Source organism: Rutidosis leptorrhynchoides, chromosome 3 (assembly GCF_046630445.1).
Source record: "Rutidosis leptorrhynchoides isolate AG116_Rl617_1_P2 chromosome 3, CSIRO_AGI_Rlap_v1, whole genome shotgun sequence".
In the NCBI taxonomy this organism is placed as follows: Eukaryota; Viridiplantae; Streptophyta; class Magnoliopsida; order Asterales; family Asteraceae; genus Rutidosis; species Rutidosis leptorrhynchoides.
This window is the reverse complement of record NC_092335.1, coordinates 436,071,995-436,085,543: the sequence shown is the minus strand read 5'-3', so window position 1 is coordinate 436,085,543 and position 13,549 is coordinate 436,071,995. Positions and strand designations below refer to the sequence as shown.

Below are 13,549 nucleotides of genomic sequence, written 5' to 3'. Positions count from 1 at the left end.
ATAAGAAAAATTATTTTCCCAGAAGAACAACTTTTAAATCAAAGTTTATCATAGTTTTTAATTAACTAACCCAAAACAGCCCGCGGTGTTACTACGACGGCGTATGTCCGGTTTTACAGTGTTCTTCGTGTTTCCAGGTTTTAAATCATTAAGTTAGCATATCATATAGATATAGAACATGTGTTTAGTTGATTTTAAAAGTCAAGTTAGAAGGATTAACTTTTGTTTGCGAACAAGTTTAGAATTAACTAAACTATGTTCTAGTGATTACAAGTTTAAACCTTCGAATAAGATAGCTTTATATGTATGAATCGAATACTGTTATGAACATCATTACTACCTCAAGTTTTCTGGATAAAGCTACTGGAAATGAGAAAAATGGATCTAGCTTCAAAGGATCCTTGGATGGCTTGAAAGTTCTTGAAGCAGAATCATGACACGAAAACAAGTTCAAGTAAGATTTCCACTCGAAATAAGATTGTTATAGTTATAGAAATTGAATCAAAGTTTGAATATGAGTATTACCTTATATTAGAAAGATATCTTACTGTAAATAAGAAAGATTTCTTGAGGTTGGATGATCACTCTACAAGATTGGAAGTAAGCTAGCAAACTTGGAAGTATTCTTGATTTTATGAAACTAGAACTTGTAGAATTTATGAAGAACACTTAGAACTTGAAGATAGAACTTGAGAGAGATCAATTAGATGAAGAAAATTGAAGAATGAAAGTGTTTGTAGGTGTTTTTGGTCGTTGGTGTATGGATTAGATATAAAGGATATGTAATTTTGTTTTCATGTAAATAAGTCATGAATGATTACTCATATTTTTGTAATTTTATGAGATATTTCATGCTAGTTGCCAAATGATGGTTCCCACATGTGTTAGGTGACTCACATGGGCTGCTAAGAGCTGATAATTGGAGTGTATATACCAATAGTACATACATCTAAAAGCTGTGTATTGTACGAGTACGAATACGGGTGCATACGAGTAGAATTGTTGATGAAACTGAACGAGGATGTAATTGTAAGCATTTTTGTTAAGTAGAAGTATTTTGATAAGTGTCTTGAAGTCTTTCAAAAGTGTATGAATACATATTAAAACACTACATGTATATACATTTTAACTGAGTCGTTAAGTCATCGTTAGTCGTTACATGTAAGTGTTGTTTTGAAACCTTTAGGTTAACGATCTTGTTAAATGTTGTTAACCCATTGTTTATTAAATCAAATGAGATGTTAACTTATTACATTATCATGATATCATGATGTATTAATATATCTTAATATGATATATATACATTAAATGTCGTTACAACGATAATCGTTACATATATGTCTCGTTTCAAAATCATTAAGTTAGTAGTCTTATTTTTACATATGTAGTTCATTGCTAATATACTTAATGATATGTTTACTTATCATAATATCATGTTAACTATATATATATATCCATATATATGTCATCATATAGTTTTTACAAGTTTTAACGTTCGTGAATCGCCGGTCAACTTGGGTGGTCAATTGTCTATATGAAACCTATTTCAATTAATCAAGTCTTAACAAGTTTGATTGCTTAACATGTTGAAAACACTTAATCCAGAGACGGATCTTGAACGACTTTAGTGGGAGGGCCAAAATAATTTCAGAAACTTATATATGAAAAATTCTAAAATCTTGAAGAGGCTATTATATAAAATATTTATATTTTAGATCCCAGAAAATAAAATGTACACTAAGAGAACAAATTTTTGGAGGGGCCGCTGCCCACCCCTGCCACCCCAAAGATCCGTCCCTGACTTAATCATGTAAATAACAATTTCATTTAATATATATATAAACATGGAAAAGTTTGGATCACTACACTAGCCACTCACCTTATCATATTCATGAAGTCACAGATCATGCTTACTTCCTACACCCATTAAGAGGAAACCTTAGATATATTGCACTCGGGGAAAACCCCCACGGAACCTTGCTAGATATGGGCAGAACCAACAATTTGCATGAAACCCCACAAGACTCCATAATCAATTGTGAAGCAAATTACATAATGAAATCCCCAAGTGAGACTCGAACTTGACACCTCTCGGACTCCCAGAAGGGCGGTAATCACTGGAGATGAGTTATGAGGACTCGAATTAGAGACGACAATAAACTTGAACAGTTTAAAAAACAAACTTGAACTGATAACGTTCTTAAAACAAAATCTAACTTACAACCTAATGAGTATAACAATCTACTGTCCACTGATCTACTGATATCATTAAACCAAAGTCTATTATATCAATTTGGACATAATTGACAAATGGTTCTCACAAGTTAAATTACAAAAACCACAACTCCTAAGCCATTATAATCTTCAAAGGCTTCCATTACATTTGACTTGAAGCTTATAGTTGAAACGACTTCAAAATTGACATTTGATAACCAAGTGAAACTTTTTTATCCAAGAAAGGACTAAAATCATTCAAGAAAGGACTAAAATCAACTGATCGGCGGCCACAAACAAAACATTATTAGGCACTAATTCACTATCCCGAAGAAACAGATCCTTGAGAAGATTAGAAGCGGAAAGTCTTGTTCATGGCTGCCAAATACACCGCTCAAGGAAAGGTTTTAGTTCAGGTTCATTTACTTTATTGAAGGCTTGAGGCATCACACAACTTGTAACTTTCTTGTAAGTTTTAACAACACCGTCACATACGGTGTATGGTATCTCCATTGTAACTTTTTTAGGAACTTACCAAACCACACCAGCCCAGGTTGGTTGTGTCAATCAGACCAGCAAAATAGTCTAAAATCAATCTGGTTTAGCCGGTTGGTTGGTTCGAGTTCCTTTTCATATTTTCACTCTATTATTGTGGTTCATGGCGGCTTTGCAAGTATATATACGTCAGAAATTTGTAATACATTTTATCATCAAGACCTGAATCTAAGAATATCAAATCTATTCAAATAACTTTTTATTTTTGAGAAGCATATGCATATCAAAAAGGGCTACAAAGTATTCAAACTTCCATAAACCAATCATAATCATTCAAACTCCTGTTAAACCATCCCAAACCATGAGCCGGACCATGTAACTCGATATTCCTATTATTTTTTTATTTTTTTTTTAACGACGAATTTGCATCAGCGGATCATTTATTTCAACGACCCTCATCAGATGTACCCACACACGCTAGAAGGAAACTCCCACCCGGGTTGCTTGGCAACTAATCGCGGGACCTGGGTTGCTTGGCAACTTATCGCAGGAAATTGGAGAGAAAACCTTCCGCCCCCAGAATTGAACCCGGGTTGCTTGGCAACTAATCGCGGGCCCTTCCACACTGAGTCTTGATACCGTTAAAGCAAACGTTCGTTGGTTCCTATTATTATTAATTTTTTAAAAAAATAACGATAACTTTTACAAAAACGGAAAAACGTATTCGAAAAGAAAACGAATTCAACAAGTGTCACGAGAAATTACCCCGATGAGGCTCGTACCTAGAAAGCGACTAACAAACAAGACTATCTAGCCTCACCTAACCTAAACTCGAGGTTGGAGAACTCAGATCGAGCGGAGATCTCGTTTGGACATTTTTGGGGAGATTTCAGGATCTCGGGAAGATCTCGAACGTTGACGTTCGTTGACGTTTTAGTTATTTTAATATAAAGATATCAATATATAAAAATATATAAATATTATGTATATTTACAAATATTTTACATTTTTACGAGATTTTACAAGAAAAGAAAATCCGAAAATGAGCGAGAAAATTCGAGTTTACGAGAAAATCCGAGAAACGCATGAAAATTCCGAGAAATCGTGGCTTTGACCAAGTTTGACCTGGCTTGACCGAGAAATCTCGGGAGATGACATCTCATTTGCCTTCCAAAAATGAGATATCGGGGAGAAATAACGAGATCTACAACACTTGCTAAACCAAACGACCGAACCCAATCACAAACAAAAGCAATGTACTACGAAACCAAAAGAAAACTACAAAACATAAACCGACAAAAACAAAGTCAAATATCTTTTATGATCTAACAGAATGTACACATCTTAAACCAGGCAACTAGCTTTGGCCTTCGGCCAACTTTAACCTGTTTGGCAGATTTCATGAATGCCCTGTGAGCAGTTAACTAATTTCCTATGAGAAGATAGTCACCTTCTCTAACAATAATTAATGCAACACGGGCAGCTCTTATTTTGTGGGTGTAGAATGTGATGTATTCATCTACAACAGATTTAAGCAAATGAACCACTCAAAAAATCACCATGTGTCACAGATGCTGAAGAAAATTAGAACAAAAACATGCCCTTGAGTATAGAGCTAAACACGTATCTATATTTATCTAAACATATTAAAATACAATACAATTTTCATTCATCTTTGTATTATGCTATAAATATAAATCTTCCACAAACTTTACACATAAGATACAATATAACACAGCTTTTGTGCATTCACCTCCATGAAGAACCACCACTCCCATTTCAATAAGCATCAGAAAAAGGTACTCTTTTTGCAGATAGTTCGATTCTAAAAGAAAGAAAATGAAACAAAAAGACATTTAAGGATATCATGGGATGATGTATCAAACATCTGGAATCCTGTCCTTGACAAAACACATATCAAGTACTAGGATTAAGGATAAATCATACATCCTTCCCCATGTTCAGTCGTCATGCGGCTTCTAGTTTCATTGAAACGACCCGTGATTGCCTGTTACGCTTTGCTGCCCTCACAAAGACTATTGATAGGCACGATGGGGCCCACCATGGTCGGTGTACTTTCTGCTCACCCTTCAAGCAAGCCACTGGTGAAATACAAAACAAATCTATTAGTTCATATTATATTAGTTTAATTTAAATCAAAAAAATAAAAAGATCGAGTATAAAACTGCAAAATAACATACAACAACAACAACAAAGCCCAATACCACATAAGTGGTGTATGGGGTGCAAAATAACATGTGTTATTTAAATTGTCAACGTATCGTAAGGTTTAGTTTATGGATCGTAAATTCTTTTTTATATCAGAAACTGTATTAGTAAGTTAGTAACTGCAAAGTACTACTTCAAATATCCAGATTCTGGAATTCAATTGACACCGAAAGCCAAAAGTCATCCGATTAAAAAACTTAAAATGTTTCTCTACTTTTAATACCAATCCTGATTAATCCCTACTTCTCTATAGATAACACCCTCTGTCCCATATAATTGTAGTAGTGCTTAACTGAGAACACAAGGTGTATACGTGCTTTACTACTTCTCAGCTGAAAGCTCTGCATGATGATAATGATCAAAGATAAGAGTTTCCATATAGGTTTCCATATAACCAGAGGTGGCAAAAAGGACTAGTTTGCTCGGGTTGGGTAATGGGATACAACAGATACGGGTCGACTGGTGATAGAGATCAGTCCGGTATTATTAATATTCAGCCCAATGAATGAAGCCTACTATCATTAGTTGTTATATATAGTGTAGGTCATGGTGAGAGGAAAGGCGTGGAGAATTATGTCTGTGTTTTGGTATCGGCTCTTGAGAGAGTTTGTGCAGGAACTTAGGCTCCGTTTGGCTCACTGAATCCAATGGGATTCTGGCGGAATTGGAATTGAATTTAGACACATGTCGTGTCTAAATTCAACTCCATGTGAAAGCTTATTGCTAATTCTCTGAATTAGGCAGAGGGAATTCAATTTGTAAAATCCTCTGATTTATCTGTTATAGTTTCCATCTCCATCTATATATCATTTAGTTTTCCATTTGTTGCTGTATTTGATTATTCTATGTTTGTCTTATTTTCATCTCAATCAATATAAGCTTTCAGCTATTGTCTTCATCTGTTCATTATTAATTACTTATCAATAGTTATTGTACTGCTGCTGTATTAGTGTATTACCTGCTGTTGCTACTTTGAGTTATCTATCAACTGGTCATTAAAAGAATTCAGATCGTACAGGTTTGGTCAAAACAATTCCGAGTATTAACAACCTTTAGATGACCAGCTCAAGTACTCGATCCACTATCACTTCAACAGATATCTCTTTAATGACCTGATGGACACGCTAAGTAGCTTGGCCCTCGCCCAAATTAACTAAGTGATTTTGAAAGTTTACCCCAACTGACCCAGTTTTTACACAATGGGTTGTAATTGCCAGGCCTAGGTGAAACACTCCAAAGAAGTGACTTCTTACTAAGCGTCGAAGAGCACAAGATAATTATTAATAAAAATCTCTTAAAATAATAAAGATCCCACCAACTTTCAAATCATTTCTTGTTGCAATACTGGAAACACATATCAGGCTTTATAGTTATTAAGGTGATCAAAACTTAGACTCGCTTTGACATCCCAATCAAGTTAAAACAGTTAATAAAAAACACGATATGATCCTAAAGCTTGCGAATATCATGTTTTGTATACAGTTTAGTAAAAGAACTTATATCTTAAAAAGTTCCAATATTATTATGAGAAGAAATTAATCTATGTACAGGAGTGCTAGCTGACATAGAATCAAAATAATCATCCCAACGACAACAACACTATACATATTGAGTTGCTTATACCTAAGGAAATTCCTGAAATTTATGTACTAGAGATGTATCTACGAACAAATAGTCATCCTAATCAGTCAAGCGGGATGATATAGCTAGTGTCTGTCCCATTAACATCATAAGTAAGTTGTAAGTACAACTTTATCTATATGTAACAGCATAATAATCCCATACTAGAGTTTCAGTAAGTTGCAATGTTTCCTCACATTTGAAGGTTTCATCTTAAAAGCACACATGAATGTAACTTTTTACTAAAATTTATAATTAAGTTATAGTCACGCTATACAAGCTGCATCCAACATTAAGAGTAAAGAAGTATCGACACATAAAGTTCAAGAAATATAACCTTTAATCCTTCTAAGTTCCTTGCAAAGCGTTATGAAGTCACCCCACTTCATGTGGCAACGTCGAATAAACCGAAGAATTTGTTCGGTTGTAAACATTGACATACTTTCAAGATACTCTCCATTAACACCATTTTCTTTAAACGTTTGGCGATATCCGCCCAAATTTATTTCTTCCAACCACAGTCCAACATCCTGCGATACAGAGTTTTTGAACCCGCAATAATTATAACGGATGATTTGCACAAACAAGATTCTTTCAATTTTACAGCTATCAATTTTTATATATAATTATTATTATTATTATTATTATTAGGTCAATGGATGATTTGCACAAAATGAGTATAATCATTAGCAAAACTAAAATTTAAAAAAAAAACATATATAGATATTTACGCATCTGAATAATTCGAAACACAATAAAATGAAATTTTCAAAAAAAAAAAAAAATCAACAAAATACCAAATTAAACATCACTGATTACAAAATTTAGAGCACAATTGAATCACAATAGATCTAAAGATATAAAACATAGATCGAATATATACCTCAACAGTCCAAATGAAGAAATCAAGCGGCTCCGGTGGCCGATCTTTGCTCATCTCACGAAATCACCAAACCCTAGGGAAAATTATAGCTCAACATTATTAAATAAATTCAATTTTTATCAATAAAATAAAACAAAATTGAAGAAAGAAACAAAAGAAACGAATAGAATTACAGCGAAAAAAGGTGATGAATCGAATTAGGTATATTTGATTGATTCAGCTCGTATGATAGCGAGATAGAACGTAAAATTGGCCCCAATTTTTTTTTTTTTTTTTTGAGTGTGTAGCTCGTTGAGAAAAAGTAAGGCTTTGTGTAGTTTGTCCCAAAAAAAAGCGAAGCAAAGCTTGTATGATTGTATCTATGTGACCCAAACTTTCTTTTGTTGGTCAGCCTTTGCATGTGGGCCCTTTTTACTATTTTCCATTTTTGTCCCTCTTATCAAATTACGGAGTACTTTATTTATTTATTTATTACAGTATTTATTTTTATAGAGTATTTATTATTTATTACTAGTACTAGTTAAAGACCCGCGATTTCGCAGGGTTTTTAAAATGTGAAATCATTTATTAATACCATATTATATTGTATTTGTTATTTTGCTTTGAATTTGGTTATCCAAACAATCTAACAATAGAAGATGATCAATATGAAGTTAATGTTTCCATAAGAATTCTATTTTGTAATATATTTATATTGGCAATTTTTTTAATATACTGAAGAATAAGATTATACAAACATAAGATCATACATTTTACTTGTTTAGTTGCAACTCATTTTTAATGATAAGATCTGTAGCATATTAAAATTACCATCTTTCATCGATTGGCATATCATAAAGTTCAATTACATGCCGAACTATTTAATGGTTACTAAGCTACCATAAGTTATCTCTTAAAGTGATTAATAATTACATGTCTAAGCATCAAAATAGAAAGAAACTAAATCCATATTCATTAACACTTCTGCACAAACTAACGAAAAACCTGCAGAATCAAAAGACTTTGATACTGTAACCAACTGTTACACCGGGTGAGTTCCATCTAGGACCATGATGAACATGAGTTCGTCACGCAGGAACGCAATCTAACACTTGTCATCCGTAACATACCCATTTATAGTTTAGAACTTTAGCCACCCTTTAGAAACATACTTTTTCTTTGATCTTTTTCCTTGCTTTCAAACCCTATATATGAGTTTTGTTGTTCAAATCGAGACACTCATAGTCACAATTACTTTGTAGTTCAGGTAGTTTTTGACGCTCTTCAGGCAGTGGCTAAATCACATTCATATTTTAATCGTTAAAGAATCCATAAACATTTTCAATTGTTCATCTATATCATTCATGCTTTTTTGATTATAATTAAAAAGTTTGTCTATTTGATGATCTTTCGATAGTTAATAAATACGAATTCTCGTTAAACTTAGAATTAAATAACGAAAATTCTTTTCATTGAAATTGAAAAGGATGGGTACCCAGGTATGTCCGCCTGGTACAGGAAAGACAGCTTGTTGGTCGCGGAGATCATTGTTGAGCTGTGCAGGTTGATCTTCATCATTCATTTACTCTGTATCATATTCAGGATCCAATTCTTCATCACTTTGATGTCCCGAGTAAATTAAACCTTAGCTGCTATCATTTTCATCATTAGCGATAGGATTATTCTGATACTGGTAATGGACATCAATGTTGGTTTGGCTAGTGTGATCACCCGGACTTCCCAAGTTTATAAAACTGAAATAAAAACATGTATAGTAATATTAACATGAACATAATATTGAACGAAACATTGTAATTAGATATGATTGGGTAGACAAAGAAATATACCAGTTGATGCACATCGGTATCCGTAATGTGTTTGATGCAAGATGGAAAACGCATGTGTGGTGCCATTGTAAGTCGTTTAAGGTGGGATGATGTATTATTTGTATGTGTTACTTCATCTTCAAACTTGGTTAAGCACATTTCTACATCATAAATCATTAAATACCAATAAGCTTGTTGTATTACGGTGAAGCAAACGAAATTAACATGTTTTAAATTTAATTACTACATTATTGAAGGCCAGCCACTGCTTATGAATCCTATCTCACATTTTTAGGTAATTTTAACTTTTAATTCAACACCATTACAGTTGATACAAGCATTCCTCTTTTTCACTGTTTTCTTAAACTGTGGACAGACAAAATGCTTGGGAAGTTGCTGTAGATTAATCATTCAACAAAATAACGTTGATCAATATGTAAACTTTGAAGTTGAAGTACTATAAACAAATGTATTAAGTGATAATTGTATTAAGTTTAGAGAAATACCATTTGTTCTTTTTTGTGTTAACGATATGAATACTTAAACATGATAGAGGGGTTACAGCTTAGACCATATTGTCAAATTAATCAGGATTTGTTCAACTGGGTTATGTTTTTATCTAATATGGATTTATTGGAGAAGTTTTAATCTTAAATTTTTTTTAATGGATCAATTGGAACATACGGGTTAAAAACAGGAAACAAATGGGTCAAAAGATAACCCAAATTGTACTTTAACTTTCAACTTCATCAACATATCTCGCTCCTTAAACATTAAATCCAAACCTTAAACATACTAAACCCTAAACGCTAATCAATAAACCCATAACTCTAAAACCTAAACCCCATAACCTAAACCCTAAATCATAATTTCTAAAATCTAAATCATAAACCCTAACCTGTAAACAATAAACCCTAAACACTAAATTATAAACCCTATACACAAAACTCTAAACCCTAAACCCTATATCTAACCCTAAACTCTAAAACCTAAACCAACCCTAAACTCTAAACCACCAACACTATACATTACACATTAAACCCTAAACTCTAAACCCTAAACCTTATACACTAAACTCGAGACCCTAAACCCTAAACCACCAACCCTAAACCGTAAACACTAAACCCTAAACCTTAAACACTTAACCCTAAACCCTAAACATTAAACCCCACACACTAAACACTAAACCCCAAACACTAAACCCTAAACATTAAACCCTAAACTCAAACCCTAAACACTTTATCCTAAATCCTAAACCCTAAACACTAAACCCTAAACACTAAATCCTAAATACTAAACCTTAAACCCTAAACATTAAACCCTAAAAATTAAACCCTAAACACTAAACCCTACACACTAAAAACTAAACCCTAAACACTAAACCCTAAACTCTAAACCCTAAAAACTAAACCCTAAACCCTAAACACTAAACCCTCCACACTAAACCCTAAACACTAAACTCTAAACCATATACACTAAACTCTAAACCCAAAACCTTAAATCAACTCTAAACCCTTAACCACTAACCTTTAACTTACACACTAAACCCTGAACTCTAAACCTTAAACAACACTATACCCTAAACCGTAGACCATAAATTCTAAAATCTAAACCCTAAACCCTACACTCCAAAACCTATACCCTATACACTAAACCCTAAACCCTATATGTAAACCCTAGACACTAAACTCTAAGCCATAAACCATAAAACACTAAACCCTAAACTTTATACCATAAATTCTAAAAACTAAACCCTAAATTCTAAAGCCTAAACTCTAAACCCTAAACTCTAAAGCCTAAACTCTTAACCCTAAACTCTTAACTCTAAACCCTAAACACTAAACCGTAAACCCTATACACTAAATCCTAAATCCTAAAGCATAAATTATAAAATCTTAACCCTAAAATCTAAATCCTAAACTGTAAACCATAAACCGTAAACCCTAAATAGCAATTTCTTAACCTCAAACAATTAACTCTTAACGTGAATCTTTTTTATCCATTAAGCTTATATTGGTTGTCAAAATGATTCTAGTTTCTACTATAAGTATATATAATAAGAGTTGTACCAAAAATATTCAAAGGATATTTAACCATAGAACATTTACATCTCAGTTAAATACGTCTCGAGGCTTTCTTATAAACAACATTGTTGGTGGTATTTAATCATTTTCATTGTCGTCCAATATGATTGGTTTAATCTGTTTATTGTAGTCAAATACGCATATCTGCAATGATTGTTTATTCATTTTATTGAAAGAAGTAAATACATATTAAATTTTTTTGTAATATTATGTATATGCTACATGACAAATGTAATTTATCATAAATTTTTCTTTATTTTTTTCTATCATCGCAATGGATGATGGAATGTATGTTGTAGGAAAATATTCTGGCTTGAACAATTCAGATTGAGAAAATTGTATTCGGTCATATGAAACACAACACCAGGTTGATTGTGTTAATGTGGGTAAAAAGTTAGATTAAAAGGTGTTGAATTGGAAAAACTCATTGATTACGTCATTAGACCATGATGTAAACTAATGAAAAGTATGGTCGACTATTCCAGGTGTTTTTTTATACTGTTGGGCTTTGGCTTGTATTTGATCGTTATTGTGTAATTTTCAGAAAAATTGCATATTTGTAGGAAAAATGCACCTCTTTCATTCTTTCTTCCCAAATGTTTCTCCATGAAAATCTTATAAACAAGCTTATATGTTTTTATGGTTCTTGGAAACGGTTGCCAAAATGCAATTGATTCAACAATGTGCTCACTAACACGAAGAAGGCATTCCATATCGCTTCGAGACATTTGTTTCTTTTCACAGTGCAACTTAACTATACTAATTGGCCCAATGCAGATGCTTCAAAACAAACAAACACTACGTCAAATTAGTACCTATTAGTCACAAAAACATAAAAATGAAAAATTGAACTAAAGAAAAATGTAGGATAATCACAATGATTTGTAATGGCATTTGTAGTACTTGACATCAATAATCCATCAATTGACATTAACAAGATTGAGGAGTGCGCGCTACACGGCTTTAATTATTGATTGCTATTTTATAAAGATAGCGATTGTCAAAGCATTAGATAGTGAACAATTTACCGTTATAGGTATTTGATGTTAAAGCCAAGGGGTACAAAATAGTTATATTTTTACAAGAAAATACTATTAAATACGATACAATTTTACACAAGTTATTTATTTATTTATAGAGTGGATATACCTAAACCTTGCTACAACACTTATAGGCAGTGTACCTAATCGTACAGTAGTGTAGTTTTTAGTAAGTCCGGTTCGTCCACAGGGAACTCGCTAAGTTTAATGTTATATTTTTAAAAACTATATTTGTATAAAAATATATATATATATAGGAGTAGTATTATTATTATAAAAGGGGGTTTTTACCGTTTAATGACCGGTTTGTCGATTTTAAAACTTTAGTCGCAGTTAAAACATAATGTAAAATATTAAATATATAAAAGACTTAATTTAAAGCGTAAAGTAAATAACAATAATGAAATTGCGATAAATAAAATGACGATAAATAAAATTGCGATAATTAAAAAGTACGATAATTAAAGTGCAATTAAATACAATGACAGTAAATAAAAGTGCGATAATTAAAAGTGCAATTAAATATGAAATAAAGAAATTATGCTTATTTAAACTTCCGTAATCATGATGTTTGACGTGTTGATTTTAGTTTATTCCCATGGGTTAATTGTCCTTTGTCCTGGATTATTCAATATGTCCGTCTGGTTTTTATCCATAACAGTCCATCAGTCATAAATATAAAGTGCGAGTGTCCTCGTCAAATTATCCTTATATCCGAAGTCAAATATTCCAACTAATTGGGGACTTAAACTGTAACAAGGTTTTAATATTTTATTTAATAATTACACCAGGATATCGACTGCGTGTAACCCAAGATTTTAATACTTTGTTAACAATTACGCCAAGTGTCCTTGTACATAATTCACCCTTGTTTTAATAAGTCCATTAACTATTAATCCATTCCCATGTCCGGTTAAATGAACGATTATTAGTACTTATAAATATCCCGCTCATCGTGTCCGATCGAGTGTATGTGGTTATTTATAGGTACGTCCAATTGTAAATCTTTATATTAAATTAACAAACTATCATTTAATTAAACAAATCTAAAGCCCATCAATAGCCCATAGTCTAATTTCCACAAGTGTCATTCTTTTGTCCAAACCCCAATTATGGTATAAAGCCCAATTACCCCGTCTTAATATTTTAGCCTAACATCACGATTACTTCGGCTTAAAT

General features: G+C 32.5%; 1 protein-coding gene across 1 annotated transcript; it reads right to left on the bottom strand.

The window, feature by feature from the left end:
* Positions 1-4,319: 4,319 nt before the first annotated feature.
* Positions 4,320-7,722, bottom strand: LOC139897897 (uncharacterized). Its single transcript, XM_071880610.1, has 4 exons — positions 7,615-7,722; positions 7,442-7,514; positions 6,896-7,088; positions 4,320-4,811 (listed from the first exon to the last, which is right to left on the bottom strand). The coding sequence occupies exons 2-4, from the start codon at positions 7,493-7,495 to the stop codon at positions 4,678-4,680; spliced, it is 381 nt and encodes a 126-aa protein (XP_071736711.1). The 5' UTR covers positions 7,496-7,514; positions 7,615-7,722; the 3' UTR covers positions 4,320-4,677.
* Positions 7,723-13,549: the final 5,827 nt, after the last annotated feature.